The sequence below is a fragment of the Chroicocephalus ridibundus genome, chromosome 9 (genome assembly GCF_963924245.1).
Source record: "Chroicocephalus ridibundus chromosome 9, bChrRid1.1, whole genome shotgun sequence".
Classification (NCBI taxonomy): Eukaryota; Metazoa; Chordata; class Aves; order Charadriiformes; family Laridae; genus Chroicocephalus; species Chroicocephalus ridibundus.
Window position 1 is genome coordinate 20,075,636 of NC_086292.1, and position 22,478 is coordinate 20,098,113.

Consider the following 22,478-nt stretch of genomic DNA (forward strand, 5'->3'; position numbering starts at 1 on the left):
GTGACAAATTATATGTTGGAATGTTTCTCTCCTGTCCTGAGCTGAACTATGGAATTCATGTCAGCAGTACTTGAAGCAGGAGGGAACACGGCCGCACGTCGTTAATGCCACCTTATTATTCTGGAGACACGCATACACACTGCGACTCTTCAACGGGACAGACAGATCTGGAATATCTGGAACAACTGACATGCCAACAGTTCATGTTTTGATAAAATTACAACTTCGTCATTAACCCAACACAGAGTATATCAATTTTAACAGTATAAAACCAGTCTATTATCTTTACTGTGTATTCTTCTCTCTTGAAGAAAGAGAAGTGAGTTTTACCTCCATTAACTGTCAGTCAGCTCAATCCATAACGTGTTCTGCAGACACTGGGGGAAAATTAATAAATGTGCTGAAAAACTGCCTATTCAAAAAGCTTGAAAGTAAAATTGTTGGAGCCCGAAATGACATAGTCGGGGGAGAACTAATTAGGCAGAAGGAATTATGCAAATAATCACACAACAGCTGATTTTTGTTTGTATGCCTTTATGATGTAGTGGATAAAGCATACAACAGCGGGATTAAAAAACATCTGTGACACCACTCACCATAAATGTTGCATTTTACCAATATCTATGTGTGGATCACCGGACCTGCTTGCAAATTAACCATATCATAGGTGGCACTTGACATCCTCAGCAGTAAGAAATTAGCAACAAAAGGAAAATAAGCGTATAGTAGAGCAGGCAAGAAATCAGAAAACAATTAGAAGGCTCTGCTTCCACAGAGGGGTCTGCATTTATACCTAAAGGTACTTTAATGAAAATTCACAACCTAATTAATATTTGGCCTTTTATATTTCTGAGTTTGATGAAGTGTTGACTAGCCGCCCAGCCGAGCTTGTATGGGTGACCAAGCACTGGGAACAGGTTGTGGAATTTTGGGGATACTCAAAAGCCATCTGGACGTGGTTCTGCAAGCCTGCTCTAGATTGAGCATGGGGGTTGGGACAAGACGACCTCCAGACATCCCTTCCAACCTCAACCATTCTGCGATTCTGGGAAATCTAAATGAACAAGGCTTTGGTTACTCTTTATACAGAATTTTAACTTCAATATATAATTTATAAGTTCAATATAATTTATTTCCCTCTAAGCTGGATATATAATGCAACTTCATTCCATTAAAAAAAAAAAATCACGAATTTCCAAATAAGTTTCACATGCTGTACTTTCCCAAATATAGCTTTTTCCACTCCAAGCATGACAAAATTAAATCAGATTATGAGAACTGAAGAGAAACATGAAAAACTAAGAACAAGCCAGTTGTCAGAATCCTCACTATGAACTATAAACGTCCAGTTTTAAAGTTACCTTGCTGAACAGTTCATTATTTCAACAAATCAAACGGTCTTCATTATTTAAACTTGGTTTTCAAGAGAATGGATTATTCTCACCATCATCAGAATTTCACAAGACAGTAACAATTCAGCTAAAGCAAGTATAAGGACCAAATAATTGAGTTTGTTTATCTCCACTGGGTTTGACTTAGCCTCCTATCTGCACTAAAGCCACTCACTGTCCGACTTCAGAAAAAAGAACCAAACCCACACTTCAAACTCAGCCACGAAAATAATGTACACCCTTGGTATGCTCACCTGAAATTAAACGCAGAAGTGGACTGCTTACTAACCTACTGCCATGCACTGTTCAGAGAGCAAAACATTTTTTTCTCCCACAGGTACACTTATCTACTACTGACATTAAAGAAATACACTTCAACAAGAACACAAATATTTTTGTAATTATTTCCAAACAACTACCACTAAGTGTGAAAATTTACAAAAAAAAAAAATATTTCAACCACACAAACTGCTTTCTGTCATTTCAAAACTCTTGGAAACCATTTCCAAGCAGGATTCTGGATCAAGGAACTGCCAAACTAGGCAAAAAATATGTTTTATCTAACTAGAAGAGAAAGCTTGATTCAATAGTGTCATCATCTTTAATGAAGGATGTACCATCGCTCTTGGTTTCTAATCTCCAAGCTCATTCATAATAGAGCACTCTTTGACTTGAACTGGAGAAACACAAACAGAACTTATTAGCTGAAGACGGAAATTCAGCTTTAATAACAGTAACTCATTTACACTGATAGCTTTATTTTCACCTGCTATCAGTATGTAAACAGATGCTAACAATTTTATCATCCACACTACATACATAATGTATCTCTGTGACTACACACAAGACAAGACTTCTGGAGCATACACAGATAATTACGAACCACAATTATTTACCTAATCTCTTCTTCCTGTTGAAAGCCTTTGCAAAAAAATAAAAAAAATTGCAGAAATCTTCATTACAATGCACTTCACCTCCCCAAATTAGAACCCAAAGAAAGCAAGACCCATAGAACAAGCCCCATTTTATCTGTTTACACAAAATCACGTACTTCTGAACAGCTTAAAGACTCACTAATAAAATAGCCATAAAAAGCTCAGTGTGAGAATTTCTTTCTCATTACAAAGCAAATTACCTCATCATTCAGCATCTGACAGAACAGCCCAGAAAAAAACACCACCACAAAAGAACAGTTAGTTCTCGGTTATCACACAGCAAAGTCTATTCCTCTCCCTGGCCTTCATCCCATTAATGCTTGAAGAAGTCATTAACCATCAGCATTATTTACTACGACTGCATTCGCTGTGCAGACACTAGTTCAGTGGTTGTGGTTGTGAAAATGAAGCACAGACAGACCATAACCATCTGATAACAATGCTAGCTGTGACCTGCTCTTCTCCCTAAATCGCAAAATCATGCTTAAGCTCATGTTAATTAAGATGAGGTTTTCTGACTTGACTCTAAACGGCCATAAAACTTTCATCTTGATAAACACTAGAAAAATCATCAATGTACTCCTAGCTCTAAGCAATCATATCAATTCCTAATTTTCATGCATTCAAACTTCTCGATAATGAAAAGACTATTTCCATTGATTCTGCATACACCACTTTACTATGCACAAGAGAAAGCTTATGTCAACATAATTTCAACGCTGCCGTTTTTATTTATACTTCTGTTAATCAGGACACAGAGATCAGCACTCATTTCTCTAAAAGCCCCATAGGAACTCTCTAGGCAAAAACTGATAAAAAACAAGGGACTATTTTATAAAATATTCAGTCAAAGGACCAAAGCTCCACAGGCTGCTTCTTAAATTGGTTTATATTGGAAAAGGCTGCTCAAAGACTTACGATGCCGATTTAGGAACTTCCTGTGGCAGCATGAAGAACAACTTTAAAAGTAAATAAGAGCACTTGGCTCCTCAAACAGAAGACAAAAAAGGCAGCATTTATAAAGCCACAGGCTAGAGAGAAAGGAAGATCTCGTCTATCTCAAATAAAAATACTTTAAAAAAATTTTAAAACTCCAAAACCAGAGTTAGGCATTAACCTAAATTAACTTAAAGCCACGAATTTTTCTTTCCTATTCAGAGGAAAAGAGGGTTGATGACCTTGGAAGTTAAGGGCTTTTCCCATAATTGTAACAGGGAAATAATCTCCAAAGTCCATACTCACATTTCTAACAGAAGACAGAAAGATCAAAACAATTTCTAAAAGCTCTAGAACTCCTGAAAGCAAAACAAACCTTTCATCCTGACAAAAACAAAGCTTTCTTTCCACTGATGAAGTTACCCGAATTTTGAAACTGCATTTGCAAGAACATGCTGGGAGGGCAATGAGTTTACTGACACTGCCTGGCAGGTGAAAAGCATCCTTTTAAGAGAAAGGCAAAACGCCATTCATGAAGGAAAGAGGTGGGCCATTTAAGCTTCATTTGTTCTGAAAGCTGTGAGGGCTGTTAAAATAAGGAAAAAAGATTAGAGCAGATGAAGAATGAAATAGACACAAGTACAGATTTAACATTGGAGCCAGCATATCTTGGTTACGTATTTCATGATCTTCCCTCACAGTTCTTAAACCTCTGTAGACCTCCAGCACGTACTTCAACATGACAACGGCATAAAGAGGGGGCAACTGATGGGAGAGCCACAACAATGGGCGCTAGATGACAGGACAGAAGAAAGGCAAAAAGTCTTCTAAAATTACAGAGGAATGTAAAGAATTGTCCAGTTTACTATTCCAGCTTTGTAACAACTTTACAGGTTATTTTCCTATACTTGTACAAAATTCAGATTTTTGATGCAATTCTTCACAGTCATGGATCACATTTTTGCCTGGAATCCCATAGGAAGAAATGTGAAAGGTCGTCACTCCCTATATACTTCATGCAGCTCTTTTTCCAGCAGCTTTCACAACGGAAATCGTCTAGTTCTGAACTCAATTCACATTCACAATATTTTGGTTTAAAAAAAAAAAAAGGAACAATATGAAGAGTGGTATTTGTAGCTTTTTCAAACTCAAATCTAACTCATTTCTTGAGGGGGCAAACAATTAATTATAATCACTATTCATGCATTAATTAGAAAGCAACATAGAAGACATGATAGTCACGAATATATCAAACAGAAAATGTTGCAAGAGTAATGGATTTCTAGCTTAACTTCCCTGGAGAACAATTAGACAAAAATCTGTTTAGATGAATAAAAACAAGAAAGAAAATAACTAAAATACAGCTAGTACAAACAAAATGATTCTGCAAGATTTGTTTTGCATATTATATTCAAATTAATTAAATGTGACTGTTTCAAACAACACAAAGCATTGACAAATAACGTTGTAACAACAATAAAAAAATTAGTTGTTGATATCTATTTCAGCAAAGCCATAGTAAGGTCGCCACTCCTAGAAATATTATATTAGCTTTGGAACACACAATGAGACGCCTTAAACAATAATTACAGCTTTGTGTGCCCTAAATCTTTCATAGAAACTGCAACCACGTTCACTTTCTCTTTGATCATGCAGCTTTTCCTCACTTCATCTGGATTTAATGAAGAGAGGGATGTTTGAGCTGTCAAGTTGCACCCTGTTTTAACAAGCTTCCATCAGTAGCTCTGATGGTTACTTCGTCGAGATAAGATTTTTTGGCAAAGTATGGGGAAGGAAAAGAGAGGTGACTCCTTCTATTTCTAGGCTTCCTTTACCACAGGAATGTCAGAAGTCCTCATTTTTAGAAATCTGAAAAAGTTCAGATCACACAATGTTTCAAGAGCCTAGATTTTCAAAATCAAGGAGGAAAATGAATTATTTTACATCACCTGATTAAAAAAAAGCACGGATAAATTTGTTCAAATTGAGATTTGTTTAGTGCAAACAACTGTTCAAGTGTTCACAAATTCAAGCGCAGGAGAAAATGAGAATGAAAGACTACACTCTACAAATGAGAGTCTATTTTGCACCTAAATAGGTTTTTGAATCCTAGTTGCATACTTAAAAGCACACATATGAATTGAGTAAAACGCTGCATGCCCTTTCCCTCCTCTCTTCTCTCCACATATTAATACTAAAAATACATAACCATAACTTTTTGGACAATTATTTCATTGCCTTTACCACTTTTAAAAACACTTTCTTGATGATATCCTTTCCCTCCAAAAGGAGAAGGGAAGAGGGCAAAAAACAGTTCCATCAACACCAACGTATTTGAGAGTTTGATTTTGATATCTAATGCTGCAGCTCCAGGGCTTTACAGAGTGCACTCTTCCTTTAATTTCAGATTTTAAAATAAGCATACAGCAATTAGAAAATGGATCTCTAATGAATTCTCATTCTAGTAGCACACAATTCTTTACAAAAATATCTTTCAGTGATCTGGACAACTTGCTTTAATATAAATTTAAGGATGAAAGCACAGTTTCCCTCAGGCAATTATTCACAATCAAGAAGCCTTTAAATTTTCCATGTATTTAACCAGATCTTTTGTTCACAGAATTTTATTATTTAGAATTTCCTAAACAAGCAAGCTTTCCTCCTATGTAACTTTTCTTTTGTCTGTGTCAATTACTGTCAAAAAATTTTCTCTCACTAGTTCGACAACTTATGCTCTAAAAAATGTATTTCAGCAACCTTTTTAGACTTTCCTCCTTTCCTGTATAAAATCCTCTCTCGCTGGTATTCGGGACTAGCTTTGAAGCACAATTCCAGATACAGTCCTCACAGGTGCAGAACAGAACGGAGCTCCCTCATGTGGTACAGCTACATAATCTCAGGGATCAAACAAACCAAAAATCCAACACAAATCTGCAGTGTCATGTCTGGACGATATAATTTACAGATTATATGTGTTTCGGTAAATGAAAATTAGAAGAATAAGCTTTTTGAAGTTCTTAATTGCCACACAGCTACCTGTTGCATATCATTACGCCTCCCCATTTGTAACATTTTCCAATTTCTTCCTTTATTCATACTATAATGGCACCTACAGACACATTCCCGGTCACAGGATTTATAGTATAGCCCAATATGAAAGAAATCAATACAATCTTAGGTCTCCTCACATCGGGGCTTTCCTTCTTAACAAGAAACGAAGATCTGAAGGTAAAAATATACTGTCAGAAAGGAAATTGATAATCTGCAACTCTATTTTAATTTACAATCTTCCACAGTTCTTGTATTTTTAAATATTAACTTTATGAAAACTGTACCTTCGTCCGGACCAGTTAAAATTCAGAGGATCATTTTCCAAAGGGATTTGTCACTTCTTTTACTGATATCAAATAGTTGTAAGAAAAACGAACATTACACATTAAAACATGACACATTATTAGGTGATTTTCAAATTCAATCTAAATCATGATTATACCTATATAATCCTACAGTTATCACCTGGAACACAGTGGGCATTTTTAGTTTGCTTTAAGAAAGATGAATCAAATAGAGAAAAAAATAAAGAGAAGAAAGAACGTATGATAATAAAGGAAGTGGAAAGCTCTTTAAAAAGTGCTGTGGGGTGAATCTGTCAGAAAGACATTTTGCAGCTGATTTAATTCTTTCTGCATCCATCCAAAAGAAGGGTAAACCAAGAAGGAAAGAGAAGAGCCCTTTAAAAAGCGACACTAAGGTAACAAAAAATGAGTGACAACTGACTGAAAATCCAGGTGAACTGGGTAAATTCACCATTGGGGAAGAAAAGTTTTTCAAAAAAAAGCTTCTAACAGACATAACTGAGAGCGTATAAGCACAAAGTTTTAATTTAATTCACAGATTGAATATTTTACGAAAAAAATAATGATTTTTCATGAAGATGAGTTATTAGCACTTTTCTTTCATATTTTTTAGCTCCTTTTGCTCCCCTCTCCTCCAGGCCCAGTCACATATCTTTCTGTGACACCCCCGTGCCCCCAGACCTGACAGCCCAACTTTCAACTCCATGTAAAACCATTTGTAAACTTGCCTAACTGCTCCGGTATAGAGTATCTCCATAAACATAACAAAAAACCTGAAGTCAACACAGTTGAAACGCTATGTCTACAAAACAAAGAGCATACTCCTAGCAAAACTCAAGTAGTTTTCTTCTATGAGGGACTGTGAACATATCACCTACGCTGCATTTCCAACTGGGTTTGCTTCTTGATTTTTTTACCTTCTAAAAGAGAAGGCAGTGTCCAATTTCTCTCACCAAAAAACTCTACCTTCATAAATGCACATGTCCACTACTATTTTTCTCAACTATGGTACACACGCTTTTTTATACCCGCTTATTCTCACACTTAAATCCTGACCTGATGACTCTCCCAGGGCCCTTTGGTATTTCTCTCCCTTGTGCTTGCATTTTTTACTGATTCGTTATCTGAGAATTTAACCGGTATGCTCTTTGCCTTTTGTTACAGACTCTTCCTGAAAATATTCTACAGAAGCGGACTTCACACCAATCCCTGAAGAACCTGACTGACCCTTACTCTACGAAATATATTGCTACTTCTCATCATCCTGTTTCTGCCCTTACGGCAGTCCGTAGTCTGATCACGTCTCAAAGCAAATCAACCATTTCCACATAACTGGTCAAGCACTGAAACAATGATTCACTAATATCTCTCTGTTGGCTTATATCATATTTTGTTCATAACAGAATATCTCATGACCAGTTATGCAGGCCTGTGTAGAATTCCTTTTTCATCAAGGAACGTAACGATATTAAAATACAGCAATATAAAAACAGGGAATAAAGTCAGGTACCAAGCAAAAGCACAGCAAAGTATAATTAAAAACTCCTATTAGGACAAAAATAAACATCTCGAATCTTGCCAGATTAGACCTGACCAATTTAAAGTTTTCCAAGTTCTATTGCACTGAGCAACACGCAGCCCGTATCAAATTAAGCAATTAACATACAATATCTCAACGTGAAATATCTCAACAGTATCTCTGTTATTTGATGGTATGTAATAAAAACAGACTAACAATTCTTTTGCTGCGTAGTGCACCACAGAGGAAAACACAGAGTTTCGGCATACCTTATGGAAAATGTCATACTTTGTGCGATTAAAAAAAACAAAACAAAAAAAACCCCACCACACGAACCCACCCATACTTATTCCCGAAAGCTTCAGTATGCCTCAGGAAAGCTAAGAAAGAGAGGCCGTAAAACAAAGGAGATGCCTTTAGATTTGCCTTTAGATAGCATGTTCGCTCCAGTTCCAGATAAACCTGCTATTCCACACACCCTTGGAATTCCATGCTGGCTGTTTAAATTTACAGATTTAATGTAGAAGAAGGACTGTCAGTTTCTTCCACCACTATTTCTCACAGCACTCTGAGTATCACACTTACTCCCTAGAGATAAAGCGCAGGGCACAAACACGAAGGCTAAAACTGTGCTCAAATCTCCATTCCTCGACCCTCTTCTGTCAAAGAAACAATTTAAGGAACATATATTTAATGTTATACTGTCTCTCAGTAGGAAAGACTGGACATGACTGAGCAGGAAGATAGCAAAAGTTGTTGGGTTTTTTTTTAAAAGGTTGAACTCATCTTTAATTGGAAAGCCTCTCTAATTCTACGAGAGCTGCAGCCTAAGCTGGTTACTAATAACTATGGATGCTCAAAGCACATTCATAAATGAATGAAAATAAAGTTTCATTTAAAATGGCTAGTATAAAACCCCTGTGTAGCAATTCTAAAAATGTAAAATATAATACTTCCTTGAACTCCCCTAAGGACTGTAACAGTATCACAACAAACTGATTTTTCCACTAATTTAGGAAGAAGTTTATTTGGGAAAACTACTGGCGACACCACCATTTACTGTATTAAATAACAAACCAAACCCAACTGGTTTTCAGTCATGACCAGGAAAGGAGACTCATTATATCGGGATAGTAAAATAACTTGCCTTGTTTCAGTACTGTATTTTTATAAACTTTCATCTATATATTTCTAAATATTTACAGCTTTCATCTGCCGCGTCTTACAGAACACAACGGGAAAACGCGCTGCAGGTCTAGAATGTTTACACGCAATAGAAACAGTATATTGAACCTTATGTTAATTCAATGATGTCTATTGACCTTCATGACAAAAGCCTAGTCACAGAAAATGTAACACCAGTCATGCAAATATTTCAAAGCAATTTTAGTGGGGGATTAATTTTGTTTTCAGGGTGAAAAATTAGGTAAGTGAAAGGATTAGTTAATGCCACAAGGCCATACTGACATTTCTCAGTGGAAATGAAATTGAATAGCAACAGTTACATCACGACTGTCACCGAACAACAGGATCTCCTACAAAAATAAATAAATAAATAAATAACATTACGGCTTCTGGGATCATATCTGCGCAAGTACTGCTCAGCACTGAGATCTTCCAAATATGTTTCTGATATTGTGCCTTCTAATAACACTAGGTCTTGGCCATATTTCTGACCTGCTCATTATTTATTTTTTAAACTGGTACCTATAAAAAAGGCGAGTCTGGGCAAGCAGATCATTTTATATGCTGGGGAGACACACTCTCTAAAGACTAAATAAACAACTTAAGTATTCTTGAGCTCCACAACATCAAGTAGCCATCTTTTTTTTTTTCCCCCCATAGCTTAATAATGTCAATTAAATATACATAACTAAACATAGCACAAATTGCTTGTAATCTGATTTGGAATTTGGCAGGGTCAGTTCTTCAATAGGATTCCAAATGCTGAGATGCTATGAGCTTGAACAATTAGCAATGCAAAAAACGGAAAAAGAAAACACCGTTTATTCATAGATGCCCTGAATTTTCTGATTTGGAAAAGAAAAGCAGATTATACGTATGTACTAATTCTTCCTATCTTCTATCACAGTGGTTTCAGAAGTGGGATTTTCCGCCTATGCTCATGAAATACATCAGACCTTCAGATGTACTTCTAAGAATTACAAGCACGATCAGTTTAATCAAGTGTGTCTTGGTTGCTTTAGCATACCCATTTAAATATGATGCGAGTGTTTGGAGATAAAAGGCTTTTAAATGTAACCTCTCATAAAGTGATACACTGTTGATTTCCTTTTCAGAAATGCATTTTAGTGATTCTTTTCTTGCATTTGGGGCAACACAAAATAATGCAAATTTAGGACATACAGATTTTGTGGCTGTCAAACAGCCAAGCTACTCCCTGAAATCTCAAACCTGATCGTCAAATCACAAATTTAGCTTTCTTAGAGAAACATGAACTTAGTACAGAACATCCTGGATGACAAATTAAATGTACACCAACCAAATGATTTTTTTTCCCCCTTTGCTCATCATGTCAATCAATGAGCCAAATTTGAGTAAAAAGCCTCCAGAGTATGTAGTAGAAGGTAGAAGTTCTTCAGAGCATTTTAATATCTCATTAACAACTAATTCAAATTGACCCAAGTCCGTAGTGGGGGGGGGAAATGGTATTCCTAGTACTTAAATGTACATTCTACTTCAAAAAGTTCCTTGAAACATGAACAATTTATATCCTTGGAAATGGGCTTGGAAACCCAAAGAACTTGAACATCAGACAGGAGAAAAAGTTCCTTACAATCAAAAGCAGGCCTACACATTAATCTAAGCAATAACAATTCTAAAAAAAAAAAAAAAAAATCCCACCTTAAGCATAAAAGGAATTGTAAAGCAAAGACACACAGCATAATGGGACTTATATTTACTGCTTAAAGCATTTCTGATTTAAAAGGTACTGAGCATATACTAAGAATGGCTTACAAGGGAGGAAAAGACATCTGTAACTTTCAGGGTGTACGCAGAAAGAAAAAGTTTGCATCTTTTTGTCACGTAGAGCTTTTCCTGCCATTAGTAAGAGTAGCTCTAAACCTTGTCATTCTGACACTGCGCCCTTTATCGCTAAACCTGGATCTTCATCCTTCGATCTACTGGCTACTTCCCATTCTCCTCGGACTTTCTCCAGCTGATGCATTCTCACTTCAATGGAAGTGATCAGAAGGAAGCCCAACAGAATCAGAGCTTCAAAATTAATTCTATTTACATTCCTACTTCAGCAATTGTCCTCAGCCCGCGTGGGCTTGTAAGAATCAGAATTCAAACAGGAAATCAGCACAGAAAAAGCCAACAGAGAGGATGATTTTACATTTCGTCTAACATCATGTTTTTGGCTGTACTCTTCTCAGAGAGAAAGGGAAAAGGAAACAGAGAACTTTCAGCTGAAGAAAATGATTTATAGATCACTGTATTTCTAATATACTGCACACACTTGCATATTGAGGAGAAAACTGTACTGTCTCCCTTCACCAGGAAGGTAAGACCTTAGAAGGTCTTTTTTGCTCTTTTTCCTTGGACTTTAAACTTGCAATCCCCAAGTAAAAAGATATTGAAACAACACAAGCCACAGTTTAAACAGAAAACTCCATAAACTAAAGATTCAACAGCAAATAAACGGCAACTTTTCCGCGCTGTACTCTCAGCAGGCAGTGCAAAGTCTTCTTCTCCTTCTCGCGCTTACTATTTTAATACATAAAAAATAGGGGGGTTCTTGTATGATGCTAATAGAAAGTTCAATTAATCACAAGTTTATTTTTGAAGAAATAATTTAGTTCATACTTAAATGCAAACAACTACAGAGTTATATATTCTTAAATAATCAATACAAAATAGGAGAAGTCTTATTAAATACGGTACTACCAGCACCACTACTAGATACTCATTATAATTTGTTGATATTAAGCAAGATCGTAAGGTTTCAACAAGTTCATAATCATTTCATGGTTGATAACAAAACAGACCATACGATGGCCTCAGCTGATCCTCTTAAGAATCAAGTAAATCAAAGTTCAAAAGAGCTGAGTCAAGCTTAAAAGTAGCCCATATTTCCCCACTGGAAATAAATGCATTTTAAAGTTCCGTTGTTTCTAGCCTTTCCTCATTTATAAACAATATCAATAATATGAATTTAGTATTATTTGTTCTGTTTTCTCTATTCTACAAGAAAGACTAACATAATTGATGGTTGAAAACATTAAAAAAAATTGGTTGGCTAAGCATTTAATCAAGTATTAATTTTTTCCAAGGTAAGACTTGGAGAGAACGGCTGGCATTTTGATCTCTTGAACTAGAATAAATCACTCCTGTTTCATTTCCTTCCACTGAATGCACTCATAAGTTGTTTCAAACAAGACTTTATTCCCTGGTGTGAGCATATCTTAAGACACACGCTTTCCGCTGACTGTTCCTTGGAGCTTTTTTTTTAACTGTAAGCAGAAGGCTTAACGTTAAACAACACTCGGCACTAAGGGTAACAAAACATTCATATGATGTAACCACAACTAAAAAGAAATTTAAACAAAGCCATGCTACATCTAGAAGCTAAGTCTTTCTGTTCGTCACATAACTTAATCCTTCATAACTTTCAAACTACAGTAAGTGCTTTCTTCACTGCCTTTTTGGACAACATTGATTTTCTCATTCGGGGGGTGAGGGGAGAGGGGAAGAAGAGAGGAAAAAGGGAAGCAGGGAGGGGGTAAGAACCCGGTTCTTTGAGAAATCCGAAAAAAAATTAAGTAAGGTAGACCTTCTTTCCCTACAGACTATTTAGGAAAAGTATTTTATCAGGATAAATACGTCTTTTAGTCAAGAATTGCCCTTTACAATGGAGGTGTTTTCCAAATGTCATCTTTTAGATAGCAAGAACAAAAATGTTATATAAATATTGCAAGAAAAGGCACATGTATAAAATTGTCTTAAGGATTATACATGACCTAGAATTTGAAAAACCACTGAATGGTTCTCTTTTCCAGTTCCCGAAGTACTGAAAAATGCCTCTACATTTAAAAATACATTCAAATACATTAACTCAAAAGGTGGTTACTTCAAGCGTAGGGGCATCTAAAAAAGCTCCTCGAAATTTTACCCTTTTGGGGTTGTTTTTGAGAAGGCCCTAGATATAAGCAAATTCAGACATTAATGTACATTTTCATGCAGAAATGAAGGCAACAGTGCATTTCAAATTGCCTGAAAAACAAAAACACGCTTTCCTAAAAATGACATCTCAAAACACTAAGTGAATTATTTTTCCATAACGAGCTAGAAGGAAATCCCAAGTGTTAACAGATGAGAAAAGTGTTAATGCCATTAACGTTCCTTCAGCGCTCCGTGTCAGTGTGTAAATGATGTCCTGCTGCTCAGTTACTCCGAGAGGAAAAAAGCTTCACAGCATTTTCCAGCTGCTGACATTCTGATTCAGAGTATATTTGTTTCGTCCCCAGTGACGTGCTGCAAGAGATTCTGCAGTACCGTGCTTCGTACAAGAGAATTATCAGTTGATGTTTAGCACACATTAAATATTATCTAACATTCTCGGTGCATAAAAGTCCCCCCCAGACCTAAAGTAGACATCTCCCCACCACTGAAGTACATCAAGTAAGGAACTAATAAAACTCATATTTAGTTGTGAGTCAATAGTCGTTATTAGACAGAACTATGAGCATAAATACATCGAGTGAGAATACTTGCCTTTCAAGAAGGCGGCTTTTTTATTTCATGAAAAGGATTCTTTTTTTGATGAATGTTGTTCCTTTCTGAAAATTAAAATTAGTTCACAAATCGCTGTTGTTCTATTTAATAAGATGAGCACGCACTGCTTTGACTATTTTCTACCTGCAGTAATTTTTGTTCTTTCATTCATGGTTCCCTTAATTTTGCAATTCTTTAAAAATAAGCTTTTAGTTCTTCAGATGCATGCAACCAGCTAGAAAAACCAAGTGGCACCATTTATTGCTCTGGTAGGCAAAAGATTTTAACAAGATTAGGCATGTTAGTATCCCTGACTGAGGTAAAGGACACAGCTGAAAAACAGAAAAGCCACAACAAAAAAAATAATCTTCATTTAGGGAAAAACTAGTACATCTAGGATACATTATATAAATAAATTAATGGAAAATTGTTTATATGTAATTGTTGAAAAGCAACACAGCAAGAAATCAGTCTCTCTAAGTAGCCGGGTAACAAAAGGAATGAACCTAATGGCCAGCGACCCAGCGGTGCCCGCCTGCCACCCGGCTCCCCCCTTCTCCCTTCGCCTCTGAACAAACCTCCTGCCTAATTTCTAGAGGACTAAACCTTTGTCATGGAGGAGGAAGGGGGGGAAGAAGTGGTATTTATTATTTATCCATAGTCCTAAATCAAGACTAATTAATAAGTTAACTCTGTACAACTCGCCATTACTCCCTCTGAAATCTTTTCATTCTGCTGTCCTTACACTTAATAACATTTAAAGTTAAAGCCCATTAATCTGAATATCTTCCTCAGTCCCCAACTAGACCGTCATGCTTTAACATCACTAAAAAGAAAACAGCAAGTAAGCGTTACATTCAGAGTTTTCCATTTAAAACCAATCTCCTATTAGACGCGCAAACACTGAACTAAAACAAGGAGTGAAAGCCACATTTGTCATAGTTGTAATTACTTTTCTAAACTGTTGAATCAGACTCCCCAGTGCCACATGAAGCTGGGCTAATTATAAAAGAAACCTCTCGCATTTAAAGTTAAATTATTTACAATTTGCCCTTCAAGTAAAGTACAATTCTAGCCACGGATCAGATCATGAAAAAGTTGTCTCAAGAAACACACATAGGTTATTTAATAGAGCATGAAATCCACAGAACTATTCGAAACGCTCAAGCTGTTAGAGAGATGTTCAGCCTGAAATTCTTTAACTTTCTAGTCTCAGTTTGTGCTATCAACAACAATTCTTCAACAAGCTGCCAGAAACAAAGAAATACATACTGGAGATTAAGATGTCATTCACACACCCCCCACCCCTGCCTTTAATATTCATTCTTCAATCTAAAAAACAATACGAGAGTGTAGAAAATTTTAAAATATTCAATGATAAGCAGAAAAAAAAAAAGTTGATCACTTGACATAACTGGAGATGACTTTCTAAAGAAGAAAAACACCATTTATCAGGTCATCTATTAATTATGAAAACATAAATCCTTAGGCAGAATCAGTTCATTTCTTACAGTCTTATCTATTTTGTCAAGCCACCAAACTCCCTAGCACGATAAAAGCTGTCAGGCGTCTACAGTTGAGGGTGCCTATTTTAATTACCAGGAATTGGTAATCAGCTGTGACATCAGTGTACGTGTGCTGAAGCAAGGCTGCTCAGGAGACTTTCAACAATTAGTTTGCAAAAGTTTCACAGGACCCTGCTATTTTTGCTGATACAAAAAGGCATTAGTACATTTCAAAAAACCACAACACCCCGCTTTTGCACTGTCAGATGATCCTTCTTTAAGAAATTCAGGTGATCAACTGCAGAGCAGAAAAAGGTAGGCGTTACCTACTTGGCTCTTTTTTCTAAGCACATCACTTGAGCGATGCAAATCGTTTTTATAAGTACAGTAAACACATAGGTAGCAAAACAACAAATGGCAAAGCATTTACTCCACACAACTGAAAAATAACGTATATAACCTGTAAAACAGAACTGTCAGGCTTAATAAGAAAACACGGTTGCAAAAGGTGTACTGCAATCTGAGCAAAAGTGGGGCTTACTTGACAGTGTTCAGCCTACACACGCGACGACAGAGCAAAGGGTAATTACAAGGCAATATAAGATTTTCTTATGTGAATGTATCACAGGAAAATAATAAGCTTTTTTTATTTTTAATAGCAGTGCTGATAAATGTGATTACTTGCTAGCAAGTCTCCTAACCTTGCAAATAAGACAAGGTGGAAGAGAACATTTAAGTAACAAGAAACAATTTTCCACTTAGTTATGAGTTGTCTCCTTTAAGACACTTTTCTGCAGCCTTGGCAGAAACTTAAAATAAATCCATACAGAGAAGATATTTAATATCTTTGTGAATTTCTGTCACTGGATCCATTCAGACGGTTAATCCTGCTAAAACTTACTTTCCAAACACACAGTAGTTCGGAAAACCTACCTTCATTACAGCCACTTACCAAATGTGACGAGCAGCTACGAATGCTCTAGACATCAATCCTCTCTTGTTGTTTTGGGTTTTTTTTCCTTTGAAAAACCCACAAAACCATGACTTTGGTCTGGTCGCAGTAAGAAAGAATAGATGTCACATGAACTATCTGAGCTTCTGTAAGTGCACAAAAGGCCTCAGACTTACATACCAGACGTGGACACGTACCATATTCCAAATACTTCTATCTAGACGGAAGCGTGCTTTGTGCAAAATAAAACCCTGCAAATTTCTTTTAAGAAGAAAAGGACTTCTGCTTAGTCTTTTCTCACAGTTTTGTGCGCTTGCTGCATTTACAGTATACTTTACTTACTACTTTATAATTTTGAGTGAAAGTAAAGCTGGATATATGAAAATTTTGGAGGGAAAACGGGCTAGACAGACATCATTTGGTATTCTCCCACAGATTTTACTTGGTAGTGCTTAAAGAACCTACAGTCCCTACAGAAATAAAAGGACAAATCAGGCTTGAGTAGAAGACATGTAAACACTTTTGCTCTAAAATGATCTGCTAAAAATAAATAAAAACTATTAACAAAATTCTTACTCTTTCAAAAAAGAAAATCCAAACCCACAAAACATATCTGAAACTAAAAGTTTTCTAGATTGAAATGATTCAACAGTTATCATTAAATACCATTCTCTAAGGGCAAGCCCCATGCTACTACCTTTATGACGTGACACTCTAAATACTTCAAAAAAAGCTATCTGGTTTCCTCCCTTCGAAGTTTGATTATAAATGCTTTAAGCTATACTCAGTTATATGTCGTCTTACTTCCAGCATGTTCTGTTCTGCTTTTCTCTGCACTAGAATAAAAGCATGGAAGAATAGACATAAAACTTATTTTCAAGTGTTGGAAATACTTAGCCAGACGATCAGAAAGTTCAGACCCCCAATGAAGACGTGCAAAAAGGATATGCTCATCTTTTCTACAAACTTATCATGTTCATCTTGTGTTTTAGGGAAATTCTGAATGTCATTCTCTAGGCGCTGGATCTGATTGTTCATTGAATCCAGGTTGCTCTTCAGAGTCTGGGCTGAAACTAAGAAAAAAAATGACAATGAGTAAAATGCTTCCAAATTCCAGAAAGGGTATCAGAAGGGGAAAAAACAATGTCAGTATGAAGAGTCTTGAGGAGAATAATTCCATTAAGTAGACACACATTTTTCTGAATTACTGCTCATAAAAATCCTACTCTTCATAAAAATTAAGTGAAAATATCTAATGTAATACACCAAATCATCATATTTAATGTTGAAATGTCACCACTTAATTCTACCATTAGTTCAAATTATTCAATTTCTATTTAAATTTATTGGTAAAAATTTTAATATTTCATTCTTCTAAATCTAATTCAAAGATTAAAAAGTAAGTAAGGTTCAAAGAGATTTTACCTTATTAATGCATGTACTTGGTTAAATGAATGATCTTATTAATGCATGTACTCAGTTACAGAAATGATTTAAGAAATAGACATGGAGAAAAGATCAAATATTTTTCTTTTATTGAAATTAAACTGATTTCTAGAAACCAACATCTGTGAAATCCTCTGTTAACATCAAGGTAGATTTGAATAATAGAAGCTACTGATGATTAAAAAGAAGTAAAGGACTCGCAGTATAGCATCCAATAAAAAATAAAATAATAATAAAAAAGAGAGGCTACTCTAAAGAAACACTCTGTCATACGTTATTCTAATGTAAACCACTATTTCTGTCATTTGTATTAAACAACCACTAACTGATACATGGTGACAGAAATCTCCACTGGAATCCTTGACATCACGAATTTGAGGCTGAAGCAATACCACACCACAAAGAAATTCCAGAACCAGATGACAGTGACAGAGTGTCTGCAGAGAAGTTCCTGGTCAAATTGTAATATTAAAAACAAACTGAATCCATAATACTGAGTTTTGTGACATAATCCACAAAATCCACTTCTCGTTCTCAATTTAATCCTAAACAGCAGTCTGGCAAGCACTTCCTCTCAATTTAAAGATGCATTTTAGAACCACATTCTATCTCGTGTTCTTTGTCTCCCCTCGGAGAGTTTACAAATACATGCTCTCGAGTACAAGCAGACAGTCTCAGCACCCCCCTTCCCAAAGAGCACTGTAATATTTGCACCGTTTCACATTCTTCCTCTATATTGAATGCAGAGCATTTCAAGTATACTCCATGTCAGAGGCCATATAAACTCTGCAAACTACTAAATCTTTAATGACAGTGGATATAATCCCGGTCAGTTCTTAAAAAGACAGTGCCACGAACAACTTTTGATATGTGGAATCAGAGGTGAGAGCATCCAGCACATCCTCTACTCTTCAGTAATTGGCCAAATCAATGTTCCTTATTGACTGCAGGCACCTGCTCTACAAAGCAAATGCTGTAGATTTGCATGCCACCTAGCACAAGGTTTCTTTGCTAGTCAAGACAAGCACGTGAATTTTTAGCTTTTTTTAAAGGTGTTTCTGCTTTTTATTATTTTTTGATGGTAAGCCATTTGTTCAAAAAACCGCATAGAGTTTTTTCAAAAGAACGGTTTATTTTCCTATTTCCGTGCAATTTAAAAACCTGTGCTATGACTATGTGAGATTAAACAGTAGCAGGAATTTGATTTAAGATGGCTTGAAAAACAGTATATAGGAAATAAAAATCCTCTAAATAAGGAAGCTGTTCCCAGAACAAAATTAATTCTATATTCTTTGTAACGATTCATATCAGCCATCACACCACCGATTCAACTTTTCATAAGCACACGCAAACACATAAGGCACCGATACAGCTGTCTTTATCATAGACATAATCTTGATTTTATTCTCAATTTCATCTATTTTATACTGGGTACCAAGGGAACTACTAATCATGTAATGTCATAATTATAGTGAAGCACCTTTTTAAGCTTAAGTGAACCGGGGGGGGAAATAAAGAAGTCTATACAGACCACAGCATCCTTGAAGCTATTATCTTAACATTTGAGAGTTAACCTTGAAACCAACCCCTAAAGCAGTATGAACAGTTATGCACGTTATGGCTGCATTAGTTCAATCATTTGCTATTATTGTCAGAAAAGGAGCACACAGTTTTGCTTGAGCTGAAGAACTGGAATTACTATAATATTTTTATAGGCTATTACATAGCTGAATAGGGAGACAAACAGCACTGGAGTAAGATGTTAGAACTAAAAAATAAATTAGGAAGACGCAAATGGTAATTTTGTTGGTAAAAAGAATAGCAGCTGGTAAGTAAATAAGGAACATAACAGATAAAGTTTAACTGTTTTCAGCAATTTGAAAATATTTAAACGCAGGACCGCTTAGCAAGAGTAGTAGCTTATTTTTGTCTGAAATCCAAAAGCGCAAAGAAATGCAGCAAGCAATGACAAATAATAAGTCTTAGCCTCTGTGATTAAAATGGAAGAAAAATGTTTTCAGTAACTCTGCTTTATAAAACTAAGTTCAGAAAACAGTTCAATTAGGTGTATGCTGACTTTGAAAGTACGAAGGAACTCCATCCAAGCAAGAAGGCTGCATTCAGCAGCTGTGCTTCCCATAGCTAACCTCTACATTCGCACTGAATTACCAAAAAGTATTGTCGAATGTCCATTTTCGCATACATTCTTTCGGCTAGCCCAACCAAATGTACAAGCTCCCGTTCAAACAATTTATGACGCTGCTGTTCTGCAAGACAAGCTTAAAAAGACTACATAACCAAAAACGTATATATAGACTATAATAAAATATCTGCATTTCCTCCCATAAAATTGTTTTATTCGAGATTTACTACTTCACTAATGTGAAGAGGAGGCAACATGAATACCTTTTACTCTTTCAGGGAAAATCATTTCTTAAAAGTCTTGCAAGGTTCTAATTTATGAAAGCATAAACTCTACTTGCGGCAAAATGCCATTTTGAAACCATTCCATAAATGCACATACTAAGACGTCTGTCTCTATCACTGTGCTCCTCAGAGCCGGTGATCACAAGACAAAGGCTTGTTGACCTTCAGTTTCCTCATCATTCCACACGAAAATTAGGCATCCGAGTAGATCTAGTCTAAAAATCCACAGGAAAGGTAGCAGTTGGTCTTCAGTGGCACACGAGCACGGTTCAAGGACCCACACCGGGACAGGCTCTCTGTAGCAGTCATTATGATACTATCCCGTTTAATACTGCAGCAGGAGAAAGCAGCCAACTAAAACCACTACACAAATATCTGCCTTCAAGACAGGAACAATGAGGCAAATACTCAAGAGACAGGAAAAAGAAGGGAAAAAAAAAAAAAATCAGCAACAACCACCAGAAAAATCCCTCTAACTCCTACACACCCTAGAATGAGCTGTCCCAAAAAAGAAAAAAGAAAAAACAAAAAAAAAAGGAAAAGGATGCATCCTACAAGAAGCCTGGACATTCTCCTGTATTAGCAGGGAAATATTTGCCATATTTCAAAAGTAAAACAAATCAACGGCAATAAACAATTTACCTTCACCACCCTCACAGCTTTATAGGGGAATTAAAATCCCCATCCCTAGTGGAAAGGCCAGCATTTAAGAAATGGGAAAGTTTGAGAAGTCAAACGAAAGTCAAATTTGCTGACACAGGAAAGAGTGGAGGCAGATAGCAGAAACAAGTTTACAAAAGGATTATTTAGATTTATATACAACAGGTCCATAAATAGATATCAAAAGGAATAGGCAGGGGTGTAACGCTTAGTATGTGTCTGAGAACACACGCGTCTGGTGGGGGAAACGGCCTGGAGGAACGGCAGCACCCTCCTGAACAGCACGGGGCAGGGCATCAGATTGGGTGGACACCGGGCACTTATAACACCGTTATGCCTTAAGGCAAAAACCACATAAACTCCAAAACCTATATACGGACTCATCTTTGAGGCCAAAGAGAGGAAAAAAAGGCAGCAAGATTTATCAATCTGTACCAAACTGTATCAGACGGGTTCCTTATTTGGCAATAAGAAACGACTCGCTTGTGGAGAGCGGCTGCAACTCTAAGACGGAAAGAAATACCGCATCTTTAACAGGAGTACCTCAAACCACCACAATAAAAGAATTTATGAGAGGAAAAATCCAATACCAGAAATTAAACATGTGTGCCTCAACTAACTAAAGCACTATCACGCAAAATTACTATTAACATATAGGATTAATACAACCAAGGTGAATATGAAGTTATGCATATTAATATATTATCAGATTCTTTTTACGTCAATGGAAGACTAATAAAAGCACCTACTAGATTTATCGATATTCTTTCTGCACAAATACTGTATGAAGCCCGATAATCATGCACTCAAGTCTGAGTGATTAAAAGATTATTTTTTATATTATTATTTATTTGTAGTAGAAATCCCCAGTCATTGAAGAGAAGGCACAGTGACGTTTTGACATGAAGGATGATAATTTTTTTCGTCACTATACTATTTTCCCCATATTAATTCCTCCTCTGTAAAAAAAAAAAAAAATCCCATCCACTTATTTTGGAGAAAGCAGTTGCACAGACCACACGCTAAGGCAGGCTTAGTGAATGTCTGCTAGACCACTTTAGTCCTAGAAAATGCTACGAGCAGTTAATCTCATGTTAATGTCAAGCACTAGCTAGTCCCCACAGTCAAGCTAAGCATTTTATATTTACAGTAATACGGTAATAGTACCAAAGGACAGACTAATCCTTTCCAAAATGAGATTGCGTCAGACTAAGAGCCCTCCCCTATAACAAGGGGTGAACTGATGCATTTAGCTTCGGTGCGGTGTCTCTCGCATAACAAACGCAAAAGGTCTCGGATCGCGATGCAAAACAGGGACGGCCACGTCCTCGTTTAGTGAAAACTCTAAAGCGAGAGCCCAAGGACATAAATGACTTCGGTAAGCAAGGGCAAGTCTATATGAAGCAAATGAACAGTGGATTTGTAAGTCTAGACAGTATTTGTGCCATAACCACATTGTGAGCATACTAATGATTATTTCTTATTGCCTGAGGGCAGACGGAATTAGTCTTTCACGAAAGTCTGAAAAACAGTTTGAGGGGAAATGGGTGAGCAAGTCCATAATCTGCAGGAATTACAATCATTGATTACTCAATTCATACCATGAAGTAAG

At 36.3% G+C, this 22,478-nt stretch overlaps 1 protein-coding gene across 3 annotated transcripts in view; it reads right to left on the reverse strand.

Moving 5' to 3' along the window:
• The window catches only part of DIAPH2 (diaphanous related formin 2), a 230,455-nt gene that overhangs the window by 102,854 nt on the left and 105,123 nt on the right, over positions 1-22,478 (reverse strand). For all 3 annotated transcript variants that reach the window (XM_063345690.1, XM_063345689.1, XM_063345688.1), the window contains one exon: positions 17,281-17,406. In XM_063345690.1, coding sequence (XP_063201760.1) covers positions 17,281-17,406 — 126 coding nt within the window. The remainder of the gene's footprint in view (positions 1-17,280; positions 17,407-22,478) is intronic.